Genomic DNA, 26,690 nt, shown 5'->3' with positions numbered 1-26,690 from the left:
TTATTCTTCATTATTGATTTAATTAAAAGTGACCAGAAATGGGTCAATTGTAACTTATAAAGTATTGTATACTCAAAAATGAAAATTCTGAATAATTTATTTAATTCCAAACCCATGTGTGCGTGCGCGTTTTAGACATTCAGCAATGACAAAAAGCACTATAAACATATTCCATACAACTCATGCTAAACATCTCCCAATTTTCTTCCCCAGAAAAAGAAAAATGATTAAATTTATTTCTTGGCTGCACTATTTAAGAAATCTCATTAATTATTTTAATAAATTATTAGTGTTTCTCTTTGCATCTGTTTCTTTTTGTTTTCACTATTAAAAGATCCTTTCAAAATCGATGTATTTTTTAAAAATCCGCCTCTTATGTTTCTCCTTGAACTATTTCTCCGAGTGAACTATTTCTCCTTGAACTATGTTTCTCCTTGAACTATTTCTCTGTAGGTGGCGCGGTACACGGCCTCCCTGTACGCTCATTCCCCAGTAAACACTGCTGTCCAGGATCGCGTATTCATAGGGAGACCCCGAGCCCACAAAGAACAGCTCCCCCTGCAGACGCAGCCCGTCACTGCACACATAAATAACCATATTTATGGCCGCATATTCTCCAACGACTTCTGACGACTTGTTGAGTAGAAGCAGCTATGAATGCTTGAGACGCTGCGGCAACACTTGCTGCTGATTAGCTGCTTAAATCGCTGGCTGTGGTTTGATTGGTTGGAGTATTTGCATATTTCTCTGTAATTGGCTTCTCGACTTTTTCGTCGTCCCCATCCCACCCACACAGCGAGGCTGTGACGCACAGCTCCCGTACCTTTGAATAGGTGCAGCATGTGGGACAGCAGTTTGGCAGCGCCCCCTGTTGACAACCTGCGGTGGTGTCGAAGCTGGTACAACCTGAGCTCCTGAGCCAGGATGCGCTTCCAGAGCGCAGGTACAGTACCTCGATGTCCCAGAGGTGGTGCCGACCAGGTGAGAGTGGATGGGTAAGACCTTCGGGGTCCCGAGCAGCTGGAACGCGTGTCGGCTGCGGGGATCACTCCTCCATGGAACGCGTTTATATATACAATAAATTGTAACTGTCAGTTATTACAGTGTATGACATAAACTGCAAAAACATGTCATAAATGAGCTGTGAAATTTTTCAGGCCATTTTTTTTTTTTCACACATTTTTTTTTTCTTTCAACAGGCCTATAGCATTCCTACAGGTGGGTCAGTTTGTTGGTTAAGAAGTCCTGGATTACTTCAGAATTGGATTCCACTCGCATCCCTGGTGTTTATATCTTCTTGTGGTGGTGATTGGCTGTTGAAACCAAAATCAAACATACCAAGCCTCTTCTCCAGACCACCACTGTCTTGATCCAGACTTTACTCTTATAGAAAACCAAAAGCAATGAGTACCATAGATTAAAATATACAACTCTCCATCCACTTGATGTCTCAAAGTTCAGTCTTAAACCACTAGTATCAGAAGCTCAGTAGCTACAGCTGTAAAAGTTCAGGGGCCCCTTATATAAGCACCATTCCCTGATTGACTCCACCAGAAACACATGAAAATGGTGACCAAAGTAAGACTTACAACCCAAGCATGGCGATACAGGCCATGAAATTTCATTTTCAAAGCACAGCATGTTTTGTGTTGTTGTGCTGTATAATAACCAATTCCTTATACAAAAAATAAATAAATAAATAAATAAAAAAAATACCTTATATAATGATATGCTACAAATGGGGCTAAAGGGGTTTTAACATAATTGATTATAGTGAAAAAAATCAATTGTTAACTAATAATAATAATAATTATTATTATTATTTTTTAAAAAGCATAATGCACTATATTAAAAAATTTCACATAAAAAAGATCAAAAGTGTATAATGTTAAAAAAAAAAAAAAAAAAAATAATAAAAAAAAAAAAAAAAACAGTACAGACATTATAATTTTACATTAAACTATACAGTATTACTGTATCTTTCATCAAATAAATGCAGCCTTAATAAGTTAAGAAACTTATTTCAAAAACATCACAGAATATGTGTCAATTAAACAAACAACAATTCGAAAATATAATAATAATTAATACAGTAATAAAAAAAACATTACTAATGATGAAATACATTATTATTAATAGTAGTATCATTAGGGCCCGAGCCAATGGGCGCAGGGCCCTCTTGTTTTACTAAAAACTACTACTATTATTATTATTATTATTTTTTTTTTTTTTTTCTTTTAACCTTTCGGGGTGTTTTGGAGGCCTTAACATACTCAAAAACTCTTGAAAATTGGCCCACACATTGGAACCTGCGGCCATCAGGACGCCGCAGAGGCTGGGACCCGGGCGTGGCACAGGGGCTCTACGGCGCCCCCTGGAACACAGTCAGAAATCTTGAACCATAGCTCACACATACTTGCACGTATTCATATGAAACTCGGTACACTTATAGATCTCATTGAGCCGAACAACTTTCCTATGTCAAAGACTCCGCCCAACAGGAAGTCAGCTATTCAGGGCTGTTTATAAAAAGCATGCTCTGGAATTTGATATACTCCTCTGAGGACTTTCAACCGTTTGCCTCAAAACCCGGTGAACATGATCTCAAGACATTGGGGATGAAAAATTGCCAGGGGATTTTTGATATCTCGAACGGTTTGGCCGTGATGATGCGTTGAAATTAGGGCAAAAAATGAGAAACAGGAAATGTCTAATAACATCCACATACACTACCTGAGTTTGATCAAACTTCATTGGTTTGTTCGATGTATGATGCCGATCGCATAGATGTAACTATTTGGAGTGAAAGTTATAGCGCCACCAACTGGCAGCAGAAAGTGTGTCATTTTCAAAATGCTTTGAATTCAGCATCTTATTTTCACTCGATTTGCTTCAAACTTCATCAGAATAATGACAAAACACGGCCGATGTAAATCTCTTGTGGGGATATTGATATCTAATAAAGTGTTTCCATGGCAACGCTTCAAACTTGAATATTCTGTTCTGCTGATTTTGAGGCAGATAACATGCTCAGAATTACATGAAACGCAAAACACATATCAGTCCTAATGATATATAGACAATGGCAAAAGCTCATAAAAAGGCGTGGAGGAGGCACTCTATAGCGCCACCTTTTGTCAAAAGTGGGGGGTTAGTTTTAGCTACAGACACCAAACTCGGTACATAAATTATTCTTATCAAGACGGACAACTTTCTAATTTACAGTCATTAGCTACGACCAACAGGAAGTCGGCTATTTTGGTTTAAATGTGGATTTTTGGAAAAATATTGCTGTGAATTAATGCATACTACTCAGAGGAAAATTACACTATACTCACCAACCTTTGTCTACATGATGACAAAACATTGAGGAACCTAAATTGCGAATGGATTTTGGATAGCTTGAATGGTTTTGCCGTGGTGATTTTTTGAAATAACAGTAAAAAGGGAAACTTTTACTTGTCTTGTATTTTTAAATTGCAGCTTACAAACACTTCAAAACCATTTTTCATACAGAGTAGAAGTCATTCTGAGGAAATATGCATAGTTTCACGACTTTGAAACACTGTATGGATAACAGAAAATTAAAAAACTGTCAGACATCTGATCTCACTCTGAGGCCACTCTCTCTGTGTGAGGGAAGGGGGGGGGTTCTGGCTGACAGAGAGAGAGAGAGAGAGAGAGAGTTAACATCTCTTTAATCACCAGAAAAAAAGGAAAAATTGTGTGTTGTTGTTTTTTTTTTTTTTTAATCATTACAGCTTAAGAAATCTTTTAGGCCTTATCCTTTTCTGTCAGTTTTAGGGACAAAAAAAAAAACTAGTACAATTTGTAGGGCACAGACAACATGATTTTATATGATTTTAATAATTAGGTTAAGAATTATGTTAATTGCAACATAAAAAGATTTAAAAAAAAAAAAACGTAGACTTAGCTGTAATGCAGGCAAAAATATTTTACAAATGCTTATAGATCAATAAAATCATTAAAAATGCTTTTTCCTTGAGTGCATAATAATTAGTCACATTGATAGTCTGATTATATTTTTTTTCCAAGCACATTTTGCCAATTCCAAATCACATCAATCTTAATAAATACTATACATTTGTTATTTAATCATTTATGAGTGATATATAATTGTCATTGAAGGCTGGAAGTGAAAAACTCCTTATATTCAGGAGTGCTGAATTATTAGGCATGTTTTCTTGTCATGCATTGGTCATAGAGCTTATTGTAGCGGTGTCTCAGGTGTTGAAATAGATTTGTTATACATTATACAGGTTTACACGTACTCCGTTTGCAGTGCGTATACAGTATGTGTATGCGGTGCAGAAGCAGCAGCGAGAGCGCGTTATTGTAACGCGAAAGCACATTAAAATAATGCGCGAGCGCGAATCTATCGGCGCGCAAGCAGATTTCCTTTGCTTTGTCACAAAACCAGACACGCGTGCTCAGATAAATGCTGCTCTCGCTCGGAGAGAATGCGCACACTTAAAACGTGTCTCCTCTCGCTCAAACTGTGTCCTGCTCACTCACAACTCTCTCTATGCTCAGGCGCTAGATATTCATTCTTTTCGCATCTTTCTATTTCTAACCTTTTCTGTTCACATCTTTTACCGTGTGCAGTGTGAACGCTCTGAACCATTAACATGGGCTCGGAAAAAATACGCATTACAGATAGAGTGTGTGAATCTGGAGTTATGAAGGCATATGCCCAGTCTGTTCTTTTCTCGCGCTCCTTTTAGGCGCCCTTCATTCTGACTGGTTCAGACAGCTACACCAAACGTGCAGTGTGTAATACCAATCATGGTCACCAATAGATGGCGCTATAGGATTACTTTTAAATAATTGTTGTAGAAACGTGTATAGACCGTTTAAATTATTTATAAAAATCTTTCAAAGAAAAATATGTATTTTAAAAAGCTAATGAATTTTACTGTTAATATATTTTTATATAATAATTTAACAAATGTTTATAGAACTAAAAAAGGATTTTTAAAAATTGTTTATAGATCATGAAAAGTGTTGGCAACAATAAGCTCTTTTTGGTTTACATTAGTTAATGCTTTAACTAACATGAAGTAACAATGAACATTCTATTTTTCAGATAATTTATTAATCTTTTTTTATGTTAGTTAATCCTATCATTAAAAATATTAATGTTCATGTTATTTCACAGTACATAAACTATCTTAAAATAAAACTGTAAATAAAAAATGTATTAGTAAATAATGTATTAAAATATTTTAACTAAGCTTTAATTAACATTAATATATATATATATAAATAAACAAATATATAAAAATATAAAAATATATATATATATATATATATGTGTGTGTGTGTGTATGTTAAATAATATAGTTAAATAATGTAGTCTTTAACATTAGTACAAGCTAAGTATGAACAACATTTTTACTGCATTTGTGTTAGTAAAAAAATTAATATGTTAATTCATGGTAGAGTAACTGATGTACATTAACTATACATTTTAATTAATAATGTAGTAATCCATTTTGAACATAATATTAAAAAGAGACTCACATTAATAAATGTCATACAGTTGTTGTTAATGTAATTTAATATAATTAATGTTAATAACTGAAACATTATTGGAAGTGTTACTCAAGTTTTATATATTATGTTGTGTGTGTGTCTCTTGATGGTTTGGATTAACCCTTTCATTGCTGTATCCCTTAATTCCAAACTGCTAAATCAGGTGTGCCCAATCCTGTTCCTGGCGATTGACTGTCCTGCAAAGTTCAGCTCCAAATATATTCAGTTACACATACCTTTAATTTTCAAGTGATCCTGAAGACCTTAATTAGTTGCTTCAGGTGTGTTTGATTAGGGTTGGAGCTAAACTTTGCAGGACAGTTGATCGCCATTAACAGGGTTGGACACCCCTGTGCTAGAGGGTAACTGTTTATGTGCCCGCTGGGTACAGTTTTCCTGATGGCACCGGGGTGACGTTTGCGCTGACGGCTCGGGCCCGCCATCGCTGCTTGCAGCTATATTTATCATTATTATATTTTCGAATTGCTGTTTATTAGCGACGTTTCATTATACAAATAGCAGGGGTTCTTTGGACTTGAAATGGGAATGTTTCCTGGGATGGAAGAAGAACACTTGCTGAAGCTTAACCTTCTGTCACTCAACATTGCTTGAAGAAGGGAAAGCGATGACGCTCAGCGTTCTGAACTGTCAGTAGCGTTGTAGTCGCGTCGCGTCGCTGCTAGTGCAGATTGTGGCGTATTCAGTGACACACACACAAACACACCTGTCATTCTCACACGCGGAAGAGCAGAGAAACGTGTCGTGACAGTAAACACCTGGGGTTATCTTAATACAGACTGTCAATGGCGCGTCTGAAAGCTTCATGACATCGCGCGTCGCGTTCTTCAGACAGCGAAGATGAGAGTTGTGTGGAGTTTCATCTTCGCAGCTCTCATGCTCTCACCGGTAAGACACTTTCAACTTTATTTTCACTTCTAGGTAGCTTTCATAGTCGCTCAAGTTTAAATTTCAGCTTTCAAAAATTTTCACTTTAATAGCTATCATGAATCATTTCCAGCTGTATTTTTGCGTGTTATTGCTGTTATAAAGAAATAAGAGATTAACAGCCTATTTGTATGTACACTTACAGAAAGTATAGGCTATTTTGACGTGGATGCTAACAATTAATCGTCGATCAATTAATGGTCGATAAGAAATATAATCGATTTAAGCTAGCCTATTTATGGTAGATCAAGCTATAGTTTTGGGGTGCGTGCGGCTCATGCGCTAAACACACAAATAATTTTCACACAATTACGAATTCTGCCAACAATACCAAGCCAAGGGCCACTGATTACAAATGTTGCTTTTGTTAAAATAATCAAAAAAAAAAAAAAAAAATCAAAAAAAAAATTGGTCACAAGATAAATATTCAGATTTTCCCCCAGTAGTGTGTTTTATTCAAACAATCATGACATTTTTTGCATTTAGATACAGAAGAACTTTGCCTTTTAAATATAAAAACCAATGAACAAACAAAAAATCTGATCTCCATGTCTGCCATGCAAATCAACCTCACCTCCACACCTCAACACTGGACCCCCCCACTTTCCGTAATTGCAGATTCAATTATTAGATATGTCAGCATTAATATTTTTATACTTAGATTTTTTTGGGGGATCAAACTGTAACACTGTGTGTCCCAACCAGACGTGACGTGACGCGACGCGATAAAAAGTATCTTTTCCATGTAGTTTTTGTCCTAACCACCCGCGACAGCGACACGTCACAATAAGCGAAACGGAATTCTGTTTTAGAATCACTCACTGCGAACCAACATCCATAACAAAGATGGTATCACTCACTCACTCACTCACTCAAAACTGTTCAGTCCATTCACATTTGAATCATCTATTTTCAGGGTCCACTTTTCTTTACTTCACACTTGCCATGTTTTTGCTGTCACATGGTAGGATATCTACACTGGACGCTACAAAGCATTGCAAATCATTTGAACGTTGTTTCAGCACGCCATGAATGGTTTTCTGTCGGGGATGTTGTTGCGCCGCGCTGCTCCGCATCCAGTGTAGACAGCATCACTGATTATAAGTTCTGCTTTATTTTGTTGTGCCGCTCGAGTCCGGTATCTAAACAGTGTAAGTTAATGTCGCTTTCTGATGCTGCGTTTGAATTGTCATGCCACATTATTTGAAATTAGCAAGGGCCAAACATTTTCTCTCGCGGGCCCCTATTGATGAACCCTGCTTTAGCCTATATGTCATATATATGGATATTTATCTTGTGACCATCTTTTTTTTAACAAATGATACAATAATATTATCATTGTAGTAATAATAATAATAATAATAATAATAATAGGTCAGTGGCCCTTGGCTTGGTATTGTTGGCAGAGTTCGGCCTTTGGCGAAAACTAATTGAGGAACCCTGGGCTACAGCCTGTGCGTGACGGTGACGGCTGGATCTTTTGCACAAATAATTCACACAATGTAAGAATTACGCTTTTAATGTGATCCAAAATGTAAAAGTACATTAAAATAGAAACAATACAAAGGCCTTCAATATGAAAAGCAATATAAATTTGGCAGCTAAGTCAAGTTTATTGTGTCATCATATAGGCTATTGGTCTTGTCTTGTCATTATATACTGGGCTCTCATATCTTCATGTTTTCTCAATATTCCAAAGCAAATGACACTGTAAATGGTAAGAAAAGCAAATTATATCTTCAGCACAAGCGACACATTGGATGTAGAGCTGCCGGGAAAGCGAAAGTGAATACCGGTGCATGTGACCTGCTGAAAATAAATAAATTAATTAATAATAGAATAATTCATTCCTGCAACTTGCTAATTTGTTCCTATGACTTATTAATTTGTGGCCACAGTCAATGTTTCATAAATTTGTTCTGTAATTAACTCATGATTTAACTAAAACCAGGGAATTAATAAATAACTCATATAAAAACAAATTTTTAATTCTTGGCCACGAAATCTTTTACTGACATTCCTAAGTGGCATGGAAAATAGCGTGTTTTCTTGGATATATGTACCATGGTAATACTACGGTATTCTCTGAAGTACCCTGGAGTGTAAATAATATTATACATGAATGGTGCACATAAACTTGTAGCCAAATACAAAGACAATAAATAATTTTTTTGTTTAAAGATAATGATGGCTGTTTTAGTAACTACAAAGACTTTCTTCAATTGCATTATATACACTATATATATTATTAAGTTGGGAGTGAATGATTCCAGCTTTTGAATCAAGCATCAAGCCAATGTGTGATCTGGATTATTTCATATTTGTGGTCTAAATGTATAAAAAACACAACATTCAGCAATAGCATATTTTCTAATCTTTCATACTGGAGATTGAAGTGTGGGTCTATCTCTCTGGGTTTGGTGTGAGTCTCCTGATGCTGATAGGACTCCCCATGGAGACTTTGTGCGGTTTGGACATGTTCCTGACAGAGTGATGGACAAATGTAGTGTACAGGTGCAGTATAACTGCTCCACTGCCTGTCAAATCGGGGTCGAAATTGTCATTTCTACCCCAAGAAAGACAGGGGTGATAGTCTACAGAAGGACCTGGACTAACCATAAGAGATTTGGAAAACCCAGATCCAGAACGGTTCCTCTGGTGTTTCCTCCAGCTGTGCTGTACCGTAGACACTTTTTTGTCAAGCAGCCACTAGAGACATGTGATGTGGTGCTGAGGGCCTGGATGATTCATCTTGTGGAAGAGGAATTTGGTGTCAGCCGTGCTAAAGGATATGAACGATCTCTTGTGAGAACTTCTACGTCTTTGAGGACACTACCACTCTCTGAACGTACAGCATGTCCACAGACAAGATCGGTCTCATGGGGCGCATGGCTGATGTGGCAGTTGACCAAAGATACTGTGAGAAAGTGTCCACATGAGTCAGGTGGGTACCTACCTGACCGAAAGAAAATAGTTAACAAATAATATAATGATTTACTCACCCTCATGTCATATATGCTGTTTTTTTCCTTCACATGGAACACAAAAAGTCAAAACTCACTGAAAGTCTAATTCACAATCATGTTTAGATTCCAAAATGCCTCCTCACACCAGGTTTATCACCACTGATGCCAAATCACCATAGGTTCTCATGCATGTTGTAACCAAACATGATATACCAGTTTAAATAAACAAGATGAAGAACACGATTTGAGCAACAGTGGAGGGATATATATATATGTATATGTTTAATGTTTCACTAAAGAAAAAAAAACGGACAAACAAACATATGACATGATGTTGAGCATAAATTAGAAAACTGGTTTAGGTTGTTTGAAGATACTGTTCTGTCTTGATTTACCAGGTGTATCAATTTGCAGATTATACTTCTAAACTCTTTTATTTGGTCATTTGTGCCCTTCCAGACATTGTGGATATCCTGAATTTTCCATTTGCAAGCACCGGTGAGACGTTTGGTATCATACATAAGTTTTCTTCCTTCAGAAATAGAGATCTAGAGAGGAGACGCACCCTTGCTCTCAAACAGCCAAGGTCAGACTTGCTGTCAAGAAGCTTCATTCAAATTTCTCAGTGCTACTCTATAACAATAACAATGCTGTTTGAAAAAAGTTAAGTTATATATTCATTAAATACATATAAAGCACATACAAAGGGTGATCTAGATGGTTGCTATGGTATTTCTGAAACGTAACTTTAGAACATCTAGAAAAGTGCCTATTAACAGCCTTGCAACCACTCTGAAAACTCTCGTGGCCACTCAGAACATCTTGGCAACACCCTACTCATCACCCAAAATACATTAGCAACACTCTTGCAATGCTCCAGAAACCACTATGAACACCAAAACAAAACACCAACAACCAATAAGAAAACAAGAAAACAACACCAAAAGTCACTCAGAAAACCTAAGCACCAACATAGTTGTCACTCGCAATACATTAGCAACACCCTAGACGTCACTCAGAAAACATTAGCAACAACTTATTTGTCATTCACAATACATTAACAACACCCTAGTCATCACTCAGAATACATTAGCAACACCCTATTCATCACTCGCAATACATTAACATCACCTAGCTGTCACTCAGAATACATTAGCAACACCCTAACAATGCTATAGAAACAACTCTGGCAACACCCTTACAATCACACAGAATATCCAACTAACTCTTGTCAGGCTGTAGTTAAGAGTTAGTTGGATATTCTGTGTGATTGTAAGGGTGTTGCCAGAGTTGTTTCTATATCATTGTTAGGGTGTTGCTAATGTATTCTGAGTGACGACTACTGTGGGCCCTATCAACCATAATGCCTAGCAACACCCTAGAAACCTCTCAGAACACCTTAATAATACTGGGCTAGTTGTACAACCTCTACATTATATCTAACACTGTGTTTTATGGAAATGTCAGATGCAATATGAGATAACTAACATTACTGTGCTCACTATAAGCACTTCATTTGTGCTTGCTGTCCTGATGATGTGATGTGTAAAGAGGGTGTTGGCCCATCATGTTTGAAGCTCCCATTATCTGCTCTCTGCAGTGTGACCCTGTCAGTGTGGCTGTACTTGCTGAGCTGGTGCAGTCAGTCTGTGTGTGGAATAATCAGGCATGTCAATGAACACAGGAACTATGAAAGTCCTCTCATTATGCTGTCTGACACAGGTAAACCAGTCAGGGCGCATTCCATCATATGATCTCACTTCAAGAAAAAACTCGAGCATATATAAAAGAATAGTTCAGCCACGTCAAGAACATCCTAAAATAATAATAAAAACCTATGTTGCTCAAACCATTATCTTTTTGCTGTGGAACATAATTTTTTTTTTTTAGAAGAATGTTTGTGTCATGCAGTGAAAGTACATGTTATGAACTATATTTCAAGCCAGACAATAGCTATGTATGAGAAACAGACTGAAATATAATTTGTTAGTTACTAAAATATATATAACATGTCAATATGTCTTGGTCCTCAGGCGATATAGTGTTGCAGGTGCAATTGGTTGATGGAGAGGATCAGGCACTTACAGCATACGCAGCTTTACCCCTCCATACCTGGATCCGTCTGGACATCTTCTTTCAGGTTTCAGAGGTACGTCAGCTATATTTATATGCAGTCATGTGCACTTTTCATACTAGGGGTGTAACGGTACACAGAAGTCACGGTTCAATGCGTACCTCAGTTTTAGGGTCATGGTTCGGTTCAACAGGAAAAAGCAACAAAGACAGAAGTGCTACATAATGTAGCATGAGCGGTTGTTTTTGATTTGAATTAGATAATTATGTAATTTCAAGATTTAAAGCAAAAACAGAATGGTTTGACTTGATTTGTGAAATTATGGTACATAAGACACCTGCACTAAACAAAAACATCAGAGGGGCTGAATGAGACAGCAGCTGGCGCTAAAGGAATAGCAGATACAGCGTTTCCTTGGTTACCGCTGTAATCAAAGCAGTGCTGTGCTTATAAACACTACTTTAATATGCATTATATGCAGTTAAGTGGAAAGAAAATGTCTTCGAAAATTTTCTGAAGATGGTTCCCGTCAGAGATATATTCATATAACCCACCACCCCCAATTCAATATTTATGTTTTTCCTTCAATATTTTGCGCATCGAAAACAGTGAGCTTGATCTGCCTGGATCGGTATTGTGTCAGTATTAAGCATCTCTGTCTTCTGTTAGCATCCCGTTTGCAGACTTATAACAGTTCCACAAAAATTTTGGGAAATAATTGCTATGCAATCTGTGTGCAATTCTGGAATAGAGATCGGCCAAAATAAAGCTAGAAAACAAATTTTTCAGAATTATAGCTGGTCGACCAGTGCATCTCTGGAACCCCGAAAATTTCCCACACTTCTGATTTAAAACAAGCAGGCGGTTCTTCAAACTTTTGTGTGCCATCTGAACTCGTTCTTGTTTTCTGTTGGTGTGTTAGATCGTCTCTTCTTCTGCTCTATCCTGCTGTGATGGTTAGCGTTGCATCACCACATGTGCCCTCTTCTGAATTGATCGCCTATGACTGACTTTCTTAATCGTCTGACTGTATGAACCGAACCTTGAGGTCCGTACCGTGACCGTTTGAGACAAATACTTGTACCGTTACACCCCTAATACGTACAGAGGCACAACTGATGAAACAACATTTATGTGTGAGTGTAGAAGACACTGAACTCTTGGCTGTTTTTCTCATGTCAGGCAAAACTCACAATTACAGAGATCTTACCCGCAGGAAAGACTTTGGAGAGCCCTCATTTTTTTGAGTAAGTCTTAACATCTCACCTACACAAAAAGTAAATGAAATAAAATAAGTAAATAAATAAATAAATATTAACAATAATAATTATTATTATTAGGCTATTATTATAATTATTTCCAGTAGCTCGAACAGTATGTCGATAGCAACACCAAGCTCTTGGGTTTGATTCCCACGGAAAGCAAGAACTGATAAAATGTAAATATGTACCTTGAATGCAACATACTGTGAGTCACTTCAGATAAAAGCGTCTGCCAAATGCATTTTATCATTTTATGCAAATTATCATTTTGTAGGGTGAACTATTCCAAAGTCTTTGTATTGTTTCCAGTAAAATATAAATAAATAAAATATCTTTAAATTAATATTAATTTAACCAAGAAATAAATTGAATAAAATGTTTTTTTTTTCTAATTAATAATTCTAATTAATTTAAGTATATTGTCTTGTTCCAATGACCTTTTTTTCTTTAGTTTTAGGTAAACGTCCAACTAAATTTATGTACGTATTTAGTGTTAAAAAAAAAACTTTCTACAGCCATTTTTTATAGTGTAGTCCATGTTTAAACTTTCTTTCTTTCTTTCTTTCTTTCTTTCTTTCTTTCTTTCTTTCTTTCTTTCTTTCTTTCTTTCTTTCTTTCTTTCTTTCTTTCTTTCTTTCTTTCAGTTTTGATCAGCCAGTTCAATTCAATGACACATCAGGATATTTTGTGATTGGTGGATGCATCTACATGCAAGGGATTCATGGCTATATTGGACCAATCAAATACTATCGGTTAGGGTCAGAAAATGTGAGTCCTCTCTTATCAATAAATGAATGCATATAAAAAAATATTCCGCAAATAATAATCACATGAAGCAGCATACATTCAGACATTCTTATGCGATAATATCTTATATCATTTCTATTCAAGGTGACAAACCCCCTGTCCCCTGTTAGGACACTAAAAGAGCTGGACAGACTCCACAGACACTGTGAGGAAATGAGACAGGTTACTGAAGACTATCTGCAAGCACTGAGACAAAGCCGAGACATCTCTAGAGGTCAGTTACCATGAACGTGACCATAATATACCAAATGATTTGGTATAATCACCTACCATAACATGACAAATTTTGTTTTTGCGATTCATTTTCATCCGCTGAGGAGCATGAACTTTAGTATGTAGGAAAAAAAAGAGCTTTGTTATTAAGCTCTTATTAAAGAGTTTGTTATTAATGGCAACAAACCTGGTATGCTGGAGTACCAGCTTGAATGACATTTGAGAGTGTTGGCTCTTCAAAATGTAGAAATAATGTAAACAATGACAACATTTTCATTTTGGGTGAACAGTTCCTAAAGATTTTGTGGTTTTGGTCATCAGATGTTTGTGAGTCTTTTTATGGAGACCTTAAGAGGAAGTTTGATCGTAGGGAATGCACACAAACTTGGTCGTGGGACCAGCAAAGAAGATTCAACCTCACCCTGAGGCTTCTAGAAGAACATCAGGAGCTCATAACAGGTAGCAGTGGTTTAATGTGGTCATTTATAATGTGAACTATGATGATTTTGATGGAAAAGTTCCTTTGTTCCTCAGGTCTGGGCAACAGCAACAGACATTTGCTACGTGTCAGCCGAGTGGTTTACCAGGATGCGGTAAAGACAATAGCTAAAGCAGAAGAATCTGACAGCGGTCTGGATCTCCTGTCCACTGTAATTCAGCAGCTTCAGGTGTCCTCCTGCTGGGGTCACCAGCACTCCTCTCTTCTGCTGGCTACCCTGCACCTGTCCGGCCTGGGTGTCCCGGTGGACCTGGAGCAGGTGGGAACCACAACACCTGAGCATTCAACAGCCATTATAAAAGAGCCACACAGCGGAAGCGTAATTCATCTTGAAGTCAACCTGAAAAACTGAACCTATTTACTTTCTTAAAGGGATATTTGAATTCTGTCAGTATTGTTCATCTTCCGAACACGAATGAAGCTATTTTTAATGAAACCTGAGACATTTCTGTCACTTCACTGACAGTTCATGCAACTACAGCTTTGATGATTCAAAAAGTTCATAAAGTGATCATTAAACGAATCCATATGAATAGTGCTTTAGTCCAAATTTTCTGAAGAGACTCGATTGCTTTACATTGATTGACCATCAAATTTCATGTGTTTTGTTTAAATACTTTTGACCCCGTCCACCTTCCATAGTTTTTGCGTGTCAAGCAAGTATTATTGAGCTTCTGTTTGTTCACTGATCGATGTTTATATATTTAATTTTAAAAGATTAATTTTAAGATCTCTTTATGAATTTTTTAAAAGCTTCAGAATGGTAGTTGCATGAACTGTCAATGGAGTGACAGAAATCTCTCCGATTTCATTAAAAATATCTCTATTTGTGTTCTGAAGATGAACAAAAGTCTTACAGGTTTGGAACGACATGGAGGTATGTAAATGATGACAGAATTTTCATTGCTTTTTAATATATTCTTGGTCTTACTTTGACTCATACATCAGTGCACAATTTTTCTAACAGAAAAATGTTTTAACTAACTTACACAGGACTGCTTAACTAACTAATAACTGCCTCTAAAAACATATTTTTCTCACCTAGGCTTATCGATAGGCTAGCATTTTAATGGTAACCATTAGCCAAATAGCTATATTTTTAGGCTATTATTGTAGCTTTTCTTTTGTTTTATGTTGACTTGAGTAGTAATTTGATAAAAAGCTACAAATACAGAGACACTGTTGTAGAAGTGAGAACAAGAGCTAAAGGAGAAACACAGACACAGGGGCACCAGATACACATTTTGATTGATACAGCAATAACAGCGTCAAAGTTTGATCTTGAACTGTTGATAACATCTTTTTCTCAGGGTCATGTCTATAGTTTGATAGGCGGTGTCTCTGATGACCGTCTTGCTCTGATGCATTTGGGATACAAGCACATGCAGGGTCTGGACGGTTTCCCCAAAGACCAGAACACAGCTTACGGGTACTACTCCAACATTGGCACACAGACCAGCATCGACTGCAATAAAGTGCAAGACTCTTCGGTGAGTTACACATTTATGTACAGAGATTAGCAATGCATGTAAATGTTAATATAAATGATTTTATAGGTATAATACAGCAGTTATATTTAAACCAGCTCTGTTTGTTAGTGTTTATCTTGAGGATTCAATTGGGCAATATCTCAGCATTTGCAGAGAAATGAAGATAATTCAAACATATTACATTATTGTGGCAGACAAAAAAAAAAAAAAAAAAAAAAACACGTAACAAAAACGTTTTATTACATGGCAAGCTTAACTAATGTATGCCATATAGAAACATCTCAAGAAAAATTTTATTAGTTACAACATCTGACGATGAAATAAAAAATTATGTTATAAAATGTTTTTCAAAACATATAAAACAATTACATTTCTACCAGAAAGACCATATCAATTTAGAATGCTGTTTAGTGAAAAATACTAAATTCTTCATAATTCCATTAATTCAGTTTAACAAACATGCTTGTCTTAATTAGGCACTTAATTCAATTTGATTTTGGTCATGAAAACGCAATTAATTTGAACACAGAACGTAAAGGTTTTGAATTTGCAAATGCTCATTTGCTAATAAAATGGTGCTTTAGTATCAGGTGGATCTCTTGTTTATCAGTGAGCACAGTCAAATAGTTATATAAAGGACACTACTGAAGTGTGTTAAGTTGGTTGTTAATGAAATATTGGAACTGTGTGTTGATTAGCAGCAGATTGTTTTGATGTGAAGTAATCTTGTCTAAATGTGTCTCTTCTCTGCAGCAAACTCTCACAGAACATGTTCATTTAAACAATGACGACGAGCTCCACACTCAAACAGGCGAGCTGGGCGACATTGTGCAGTATTTGAAACACCAGGCTGACAGAGGAGATGTAGAAGCTCAGGTGTTCACTTTTTGTCCTCACTTTCTCACGATCTCTCTTTGTCTTTGGGTATCTCTCAAGTTAAACTTGAAATTTTGACTTCAGTTCTTCTGGTTTTGGAAATGTAGTGAGGGTTTGTTGAAGTGGATGAAGATCTGGGGCCAGATTCAAAAAAAGTCTTCTAAACTGTTGTCTTCTTATTTTCTAATTTCTAAAAATATTAAGAATATATTGTATTTACAAGAGAATTACAGTTTTAAGAATTACATTTTTTGAAAAGAATGTTCGGAAAAGTCATTGTACGTAAATAATTTCTTTAAGTTAGGATAAACTCCAATTTGTTTAAAATTCTCAAAGGTGACGTCTGTAATTTTATTATTGAGAAAAAAAGAAATAAATAAACATATAGGGCCTTAAATATTTGACAACTTTCAAAAAGTGCATGTAGGAGCTTTCTTAAGAATGTCATATAAATTATTTTAAATAACTTTCTTTTCTTATTTATTTATTTATTTATTTATTTGTCCTTTTTTAAATGAAAACCAGAACTGGGGCCCAGGGTCTAGGACAAATATTTAAATTTCTTTGGAAACTTTATTTCCAATTTATTTTCAGTTTAAGATGAATGAATGAATGAATAGATATATTTTCGTGACTTTGTGTCCCCACTTTGTGTTTGTGCAATAATTCTAAACAAAACTACAAAGGTTATGTAAAAATATGACAGGATGAAAAGCTACTCTTTATACTAATAATTTTCAAAACCGAAGATGACAACGACAACCTGGGTTTTCTGGAATATAGTAACACAATTTCCCCATAATGTTACAGATAATTGTCAGCAAAGGGACCTTTTGTTTCTTCATTTGAGATCCTCAGCTGTTGTAACTCAGTTGTGGCTGGTGTCTTGTAGAAAACTCTGGCCGGGATGCTTCTTTGGGGCAGTAATGGGGTTGAGAAAGACATTCCAGCAGCAGTCATGTGGTACACCAGAAGCGCCCTGCAGATGGTCGATCCCTCTGCTATGTACGACTATGCCATTCTCCTTCTGAAGGTGATCCACAGGTTACATGGAAATCTCTTGAGCCGTATCTTTTAGCCTTTGCATTGTAAAAAAGGCAGACATGCTTGTTTTGTATAAGTAGAAACTTCTGACACAAGATTAGGAAAATAAATGTAAAACATTGTATCTATAGATACTTTCAAGACTGCCCGGCATGTAGAAACAACTGCTTGCTTTGTGCTTGAACAGGGCACAGGAGTGAAAAAGAACCGAACGCTTGGCCTTGAGCTTCTGGAGAAAGCTGCCAACATGGTGAGCGCACGAGTATCAGCGTGTATATGGAAGTGTATGGAAGTGTTGTGATTTCTATAATGGGCCATGTGTGTTTTTCTCAGGGTTCTGTAGAAGCTCTGAATGGTCTCGGATGGTACTACAGTAACATAGTAAAGGAGGAAAGAAAGGCTTATCGATACTTTGAGTTGGCGGCTCAGAATGGCAGTCGTGATGGGCTCTTCAATGTGGGAGTCTACCAGTTAAATGGTGACAATCCTGACAAACCAGACAGGAATGAGGTCAGGGGTCTCACATTTAAGGGAATAGCTGACCCAGAAATGAAAATTTGCTGTTAATTTATTCACCCTCAGGGCATCCAACATGTAGGCGACTTTTTCGACAGTAAAACAGAAAAGAAGATTTTTAGCTGAAACCTGGTGATTCATATAATGCAAGCCAGCGGCTGCCCACTTTTGATCATTAAAAAAGCATATCAAGTAAACACTAAATTAATACCTTTGGCTCATGACGATATATTGAGGTCTTATGATATAATTTGGCTCATGTCAGAAAGTGAGTTTTGATTGAGTAACTTGTAGATCTGTGCAGCTCGAGCCGAGAACTGTTTCAGATGCTTCAGTCCGATTTGGTGAACTGGGTAAAATTTTTCACCAAAAAGAACCGTTTTAAAAAAATTATTCATTCACAAACTGAACATCACTCCCGACCGTTTGCCTGAGGCTTTAAAGGGGTCATATGATGCTTTTATTAAAGATCATTATTTTGTGTATTTGGAGTAACAGAATATGTTGACATGCTTTAATGTTCAAAAAACACATTATTTTTCAAATACTGTACATTATTGTAGGTTCTCTGTGCCCCGCCTCTCTCAAATGCGTCGTTTTGTACAAAGTCCCTCCTTCTGACAAGCGCAGTGTGCTCTGATTGGCCAACTGACCCAGTGCATTCTGATTGGCCGAACACCGCAAGCACTTGTCGGAAATGTAACGCCCCTTTCCATAATCGTGAGCTTCATCTTTTAAAATAAATGTAAAGACAGTTAATAATGTCCTTATTTTTACCATCAGTTCAAGCTCGAATGGGGAACAGAGTTGCGTGACAGACACAGTGACTCCACTGTGTGACCGTCTCTCTCTCTCTCTCTCTCTCTCTCTCTCTCTCTCTCTCTCATACACACACACACACACACACACACACACTTACACGATGCGCAAAATTCCACATTTAAACAGTCAATAGCAAATACTTAAACTAAACATTTGGGTGGCATAAAGCAAATAATTCAGAAGCGCCAGGTTGTCGTAGCAAATAATTACCTCCTCTCCTAGGTTGCTGTTCTGTTGTAAGTAATCTTAAAGATTCATAAATGCATCTACTTTCAGAAGGCCAAATAAAGTGCTTTCGCCTAGATACACACAGCATCTCCCTGACATGGCTGTTTCAACACTAACTGTGGTTACTGAAACCATGCCCTCTTTCTTTGTGTGAACATTTGGGAGGCATTACGCAAATATTTCCACATAGTGATGCAGACATGTGGGGTCATGTTAAAAGGAGTCATTTTAGGAGGGCGTGGCAGAGTCTTAACTTTGATAAAGAATATCTCTTTGGATTTGAGACTTTAGTCTTTGCAACTTTACAGATCTTCTTTATGCACCAAGAGCTTGTAACACTCCAAAGAGAAAGGAAAAATTTATATGACCCCTTTAAATTATAGGTAATAATGTTGTAAATAATATTCATTTTCTTGCACAGACCGATCGTTTCGCTTCATAAGACCTCAATATATCGTCAGGAGCCACAGGTATTAATTTTGTGTTCCTTGATATGCTTTTTTTAATGATCAAAAATGTAATCTACATCTTGGATGGCCTGAGGGTGAGTAAACTAACAACAAGTTTTAATTTTGGGGAGAACTATGCCTTTAACCTTAGATGGATAGTTACAGTTTAACATTTTATGACTTGAGTTTCCAGTGTATTGATCACTGTGCTTTTTCAGACTGCTGCATTCCACTACTTTTTGCATGCAGCTCAGTTGGGTCACGTGGACGGCGCTGTGCAGTCGGCATTTTTTCTCTCCACTGGATCCATACAAGGAGTGCCAAGAGATCAAGACAAAGCTGTGCTGTATGTCAGTCTCATATATCCTTCTACCTGAACACGTCTCTCAAAAATCCTTTAATGTCTGCCACCACACATGGACTGATCATTTACTGGAAAAAACACAAAATGCATATGTCAGTATCTGATGGATAGATCAGTATTTAATATGCTTGGTTATTTGATGTTTCTCTCTTTTGTTGGGTTTCTTCAGGCTGTTGAAGCGAGTCAGTGAGATGAATGGACATCTGGGTTTCATGGTTAAAGACGCACTTCAAACTTATCAAAGAGGATCATGGTGAGATATCCATCCATCCATCCATGCATCCATTCCTTCATCCATCCATCCATCCATCCCTTCATCCATCCATCCATGCTTCATCTCTTCATCCATCCATCCATCCATCCCTTCATCCATCCATCCAACCAACCAACCATCCATTCACCTGTCCCTTCATACATTCATCCATCCATTCCTTCATTCATTCATCCACCCATCCATCCATCCATCCACCCCCATCCACATACACACAACCAAGCATCATCTCTTCATCCATCCATCCATCCATCCATCCACCCACAGTGTTGGATATTTGATAATTGATTACATGTAATCTGGATTACGTAACCAGATTCCAGAAAATAAATACCTGTAATTAGATTTTATAACATTTTAAAAATAGTCATAATCAGACTACAGTTACTTTTTAGTAATTAAATGACTACTTATTATTCACAAAATAGCAGAAAATTATTCATAATTCATTGATTCACTCTAATTCTTTTTTTTTTGTATCTTTTGTCTTTTCCTATTTGATTATATATATTCGTCTTCCGCTTTTGTGGAAATGCACACACAGATTGACCACTAGTCAGACGGCTATAATTATTTATATTATTTATTTATTTTAATTTAACATTTTTAAGATTTAATTAATTATAAGCTTTTCATCAATTTACAAACCCCCTGCAATTATTTCGAAAACCTCTGGAAACCCAGATGTAATGTAATGTTTAATGTGCTTCCTGACAAAAAATGGAATACATTTTTTTCTCTTTGTATTTTAAGATTAGTATGGTACAAGAATATACTATATAAATCAATGTGAAGTAATCTAAAAGTAATCAAATAGTAGTCAGAATATACTGTGTTACCTAAAATGTGTTAATGTAATGGATTACATTACTAACTACAATTTTCATCTTGTAATTTGTATTCAGTAAGTAATCTACTCGGCACTGTCCATCCATCCATCCATTCATCCATCCCTATATGCATCCATCCATTTATTCATTTCCTGGATAAAACCCTTGAGATCTTGTTTTCGAGGGAGTCACACCCTACCCATAACCCTATCGTTAAACATAACTTCACCCTTTAGGCCCACAGAAGTGGAACTGGACTAGATCAGACTTCATCCATTACGTCCAGAGAGGGAGAGCTGGATGTCATTTGGCCCTGCAGCGAGAACTACTTGCTCTTTTATGATACTTATTTTTTTGCCCATAATTATTTTAAAGGAATTAAGAACCAGCACATTATTGAAAATATCTTTTCTTTGTGTTGCACAGAAGAAAATGTAATATTTCTGAATGTTTGTGTGACTTTTTGTTGTCTGTTCAAGCATGAAGCGTTGGTGAAATATGCCATGCTAGCAGAAACTGGTCTCGGTGTGGCACAGCACAATGCTGCCCATCTGTGTGAGGTGAACAGTGTCTCCAAATCTGCCAGTACAACCATCTCAAGCCTATCATTTCCTGATAATATCATTTGTTTCATGTGTGTTTCTAGGTGTTAGGTCACAGTTCTGCCTGTCAGTGGAGGTATCACAACTACTCCACCTACAATCACATCCCTCAGGAAGTTGGTGAGTCAGAAACACAGCAGTGGCACTGTTACATAACAGCTACTTCACTTTTATGGCTTTGCCTCAATTCATTCACATTTTATTATATTATCTGGCATTTATTATTATTATATGTGAACAAATGTAATTTCTACAACATCTCAAATTTCATTCTAAAGTGTAAATGATGGTTGTGGAATAAAAAGTTCGTATCTAGCATTTTGTGCATCCAAAATACACACAGTTCAAAATATTTACAAATTACCGCCTGATTTGAAATGATGCACAATAAAAAAAATTGTGCCCCAGTGATATTTACGTTACATCCATGATCATTTTCTTGATCCACCACCCTCTCTCTCTCTCTCTCTCTCTCTCTCTCTCTCTCTTTCTGCCTTTATCTACTCCTGTTTCTCTGCCTTCTGCAGGTTTGTTGCGGATGGGTGATTATTACAGTGAACTAGCTGATGTGGCGAAGGCCATAGACATGTACAGTACAGCAGCAGTGCATGGCAGTGCTCAGGTACACACACACACACACACACACACACACACACACACACAAATGAGTCTGTCCAAAGCAGATTCTAGATTTTGGAATCTTACAAAAATTTAAATGCATCAAACATCAAATCAAATGTCTTCTTTAGAATATATATTTTTAAATTCAGTGTATGCATGTGCTGATAATTGTTTGTGTGAACGCTCAGGGCCTCTTTAATCTGGCCATGTTAATTGAAGATGGCTATGACGTTCCTGACATCATTATGCATCAGATGGGACTCTCAGCAGCACACAGTGTGAGACGGAGCGCTGTGGTGGCACATCTATTATCCAGGTTGGTGTGCTTTATGCTGTCTGAGATTTGCTTGTTGGTTTCTCATGTGTTTACTGAAGAAAGCTCTTGAGCTCTGCGGTTGTTTTGAATTATGCAAAACATGGTGCAAAACAAGTGTGTTGTGCATTGCTTTGCACATTATTATTCATGTAGCATTGGTATTTGTTACAGTATGGTGTGTGTCCGTACATAATTATTCAACTATAATTTTAGTAGAGTAACCTACTGTATAGTATACAGGCCAAATTTATGAAAATGTCCTTATAAATATAGAAAAATCTCTAAAACTAGAAAAAAAAAAACTTCATATAGGGACTATAGGGACTGACATACAAATTTGAAGAACCTTGATTACGAATAAAATTAAAAGACATTCACATCACATTTGTCTTCTGTGTGTGACAATAGAAACAATTATAATATAAAAGCTTTGTGTTTGAAATAAACGCTGTTCCTTTGAAATTTCTAATCATCAAAGAATCCTGGGAAAAAAAGTATCACGGTTCCACAAAAATATGAACATTTATAATAATCAGAAATGTTTCTTGAGCAGTAAATCAGCATATTAGAATGATTTCTGAAGATCATGTGACACTGAAGACTGGAGTAATGATGCTGAAATTTCAGCTTTGATCACAGAAATAAATTAAATTTTAAAATAAAGTGAAATACAAAAGAGTTATTTAAAATTGCAATAATATTTACAATTTTTTCTGTGTTTTTAATGTATTTTATCAAATAAATTCAGCCTTAAACATTAAACACTTCAAAAATTCTAAAGACCCCAAACTTTTGATGGGTAATGTATGTCACACATTTATGAGACTTGAGAGTATTTAGTATGGTTTTGTTTTTGGAATGTGGATGCTAGGCTATCATATTATAAGTTAATTAAAATGTTTAATGTTTTTTGTTTTTACATTGAAAAATAGTTTAAGTGGCACAGAAAGTTTAATTTTATGTAACCAGTTTTTTCTTGTAATATAATGCGCCAGTAAATGATTCACAAAAAGACAGAACAATAGTAATGTGCACTAAAAAAGTAAATATGGTCCATTCTCAATTCATGTTGACTTTAAGAACAATACAAGTCAAGTGAAGTCAAGTACAAGCGAACACACCTGCTTGTGTGTGCACAGTTGCATGAATCTGCTCTCTCACGCTCAGGATCCTCTTCCTCCTGCAGGTGCAGGCAGTTTGAGGATGGGGACGTGACTCCATGTTCATTAGTCCTGTGGAGGATGGAGCTGATGCGAGCGTGGAGAGACTTCACACACAGCTCTGTTCAGCGTATTCTGGCCGGCGGGGTTTTTGCCTCACTCACAGTTTTTGTATTTGCTGTGCTGTTCCGAACTCTTATGGGTAAAACATCCACCACTAAAACAGAGATTTTTCATGATCATTTACACCCTCTCACTCCAAAAATGATCACAGTGGTCCATATGACTATAGACATGTCCGCTGATAAATGATTAATCAGTCAATTGATTTAGAAGTTATTTTATTTTCTTACACTTTAATTTGTTTTACCATCAGCATGTTACTCTGCACTGTACCTGTCAACCAGCCTTTCATCAGAGAGACACGGTGAACTTGGCGGGCAAGAAATCGGCGACGGTCCAGTGGAAACCAGAAGAGAGAATCAACAGCAAAGTTACCAGCCTACAGTTTCACACAATCCCCTTTCAATGCAGGAAACATCAGATTTAGTCGTAACAGTGACTGGAGTGTGTGTGTGTCTCATCTTTATGATGTTCATTTCCCATCTGTTTTGAAAAGAACATAAGACTGTGCTTCAAGAAGTTACACATCAACCGTCACTATCAATCAACACACTTCAACTCAGGTTACTGCAACTGAACCAGTATAAATCGCTTTGGATAAAAGCATGAACAAAATGGCCAGTCAATTTTTCTCTGAAGAAGAAGAAATGGCTCAATATACATATTTAATAACAGTCTTTTACAATATAGGGTTATGAGAAGCAACATAACAAAATCCTATTTTTATTAACTCATATAAATGTGTCTGTCCTCCTTTCATAAGATTTCACACCTATTGAGTTTAACTCTGGTTTAAGGGCTTCTCTGACTCTCTCTTTACGTGTGAAAGTAGGCAAGTCTGTTATGAACCACGAGAGGGTGCCACAGCTCAGGATGAGCTACCTGAGCTCGAGTCATATTTGTTTTTTGTCTTGAGATTAGGCTTCTATTCTCCATTCTCAAATCGCAAGAGATTATTTTGGGATACTTCTGCATCCTTGAAAGGAGGGTCACGATTCACTGCCATTATATGAACCTATATTTCTCCTTTTGTGTTCCAAAAAACAAAGTCAATCAGATTTGAGCACCAGAAAGAACTGTTGTATAAATATATATAATTGATTATTTATAATGCCAATAATGAATGAGTCCTATAAATGGGTTCGAACAAAGTGTACCTTATTACTTATTGCCATTATAAATTGTAAATGGATGAAAATGAGGCTGTGAGGGATAGATTTACAGTGTTTATAAAGGTACTAGTTACTGAAAGTAAGAATCATAATTTAAGTAACTGACAACTTTCAAAAATGTTTTTGTATAGCCTTCTATGCATTTATTTGAAAGACGTTTTGTCTGCTGAACAACTGGCATGCTGTTAAACCACAGTACAACCCACTGAACGCACTGTACTTCTGTCTCTGCAGCCTCATTTTCATTCCTGTCAAAAATAAAATATAGTGCTACCCCGACTAAGGTCTATATCTTAATAAATTAATTAACAGCATATTGCATTTACTGGCAGTGTTTGGCAACTTGTGGGAAGACGGATTTTTAGAGAATTTATGATGCTTATTTTATAGTATGGTTGTATTAGGCATGTCAAGTATGACATGATATTTGTCCTTTTGACATGTTTTTGTGATTTTTTTTTTCTTTTAATTTGGGGTGATGTCAAAAGATGTATAGCCTACCTATCTGATATATAACTCTCATGAATTATATCAGTTATTTGATAGTGTTCATCCTCTCACTTTTTGGGTGATCAATAATCTTTTGAATCATCCCTGCACCCCTGTTTGTTTCCCATTTCCATGCCCACTTCTAACAATAGGAGGCCCTGTGAGCAGGCAAATGGATTGGATTTCACTTTTTTAATGTGTAATCTATTAGCTGCTGTAGACTGTTCCCTGTAAAAGGTGCTGATAGTGAACAAAAGAGACGGAACAAAAGTTCTGTCTTGACGTCAAAATCACTAGAGAAAAGTTCCACAGCTTCATGATAACATACAGGATTGCTTTCTCAACTGACCAGATTATTTCACAGTAAGATATTAGTCATTAACAAATAAAAAAAAATCTTGATGAATAATTCAAAATTTCCTCGGACCTCCCCCACCACACACACGGACAGAGAGCCCCATCCCCCAGAGCTCCTCTGAAACATTACAAGGGTTGTTTGTCTCATAGACCAGCTGGAGTTCAATATATAATGAAGACCCCCATCTTGGAGTCCCAGCCATGGCTCTGGAAGATCACAGGAGCTTCTGAACTTCCATTGTTGTTGCATGATCATGCATGGATCAAAAGGAGGTGCCACCTTCAGAAAACCATGCAAAAGAGGACTCCATCTTTTCATGACTAACCCCAACCAAATGCAATGGAGGGGCCCATCCCCCCTGCACAGGGGCCTATTAAAATTCATTTCTGTTACAGTTTTTTAGAATCGCCATTGCAGTTTTTTCAATACATTTAACAATTTACCTAAACTGTTACCAAAGTTAGCACAACATCCATATGTATAGGCTATACAATTTACACATTTCTAGTTACTTTGACACAAAATGCATCCAGTTAACACAAATTTAAAATGCTTGAACTTCTGTTACACACAAGCTCAACCAAGACCAAAACAGTGGAGTTTTGCTGCCAACTTTACAAATGCTTTCACACTGTAT

The 26,690-nt window shown here is 36.6% G+C and overlaps 1 protein-coding gene across 1 annotated transcript; it reads left to right on the top strand.

Annotated features, from left to right (window-relative positions):
* The first annotated feature begins 6,086 nt into the window (after nucleotides 1–6,086).
* LOC109059420 (protein sel-1 homolog 3-like) lies at nucleotides 6,087–26,054 on the top strand. Its single transcript, XM_042712590.1, has 23 exons — nucleotides 6,087–6,462; nucleotides 8,917–9,445; nucleotides 9,927–10,053; nucleotides 11,068–11,189; nucleotides 11,501–11,616; nucleotides 12,724–12,788; nucleotides 13,448–13,571; nucleotides 13,695–13,824; nucleotides 14,145–14,282; nucleotides 14,358–14,581; nucleotides 15,633–15,812; nucleotides 16,566–16,688; nucleotides 17,581–17,721; nucleotides 17,920–17,982; nucleotides 18,066–18,242; nucleotides 19,966–20,093; nucleotides 20,281–20,364; nucleotides 21,691–21,772; nucleotides 21,859–21,934; nucleotides 22,342–22,436; nucleotides 22,624–22,751; nucleotides 23,938–24,113; nucleotides 24,288–26,054. The coding sequence occupies exons 1-23, from the start codon at nucleotides 6,415–6,417 to the stop codon at nucleotides 24,524–24,526; spliced, it is 3,315 nt and encodes a 1,104-aa protein (XP_042568524.1). The 5' UTR covers nucleotides 6,087–6,414; the 3' UTR covers nucleotides 24,527–26,054.
* Nucleotides 26,055–26,690: the final 636 nt, after the last annotated feature.

This window comes from Cyprinus carpio, chromosome A23 (genome assembly GCF_018340385.1).
Source record: "Cyprinus carpio isolate SPL01 chromosome A23, ASM1834038v1, whole genome shotgun sequence".
NCBI lineage: Eukaryota > Metazoa > Chordata > Actinopteri > Cypriniformes > Cyprinidae > Cyprinus > Cyprinus carpio.
This window is presented reverse-complemented; position numbering and strand designations above follow the sequence as displayed.

Bases quoted from the DNA above. Each gene is read 5' to 3' on its own strand.
- LOC109059420 (XM_042712590.1), top strand. From the start codon at position 6,415: ATGAGAGTTGTGTGGAGTTTCATCTTCGCAGCTCTCATGCTCTCACCG. The intron at 10,054-11,067 runs GTCAGACTTGCT...TGCTCTCTGCAG, and splicing joins CTTGCTCTCAAACAGCCAAG to TGTGACCCTGTCAGTGTGGC. The intron at 13,572-13,694 runs GTGAGTCCTCTC...TTTCTATTCAAG, and splicing joins ATCGGTTAGGGTCAGAAAAT to GTGACAAACCCCCTGTCCCC.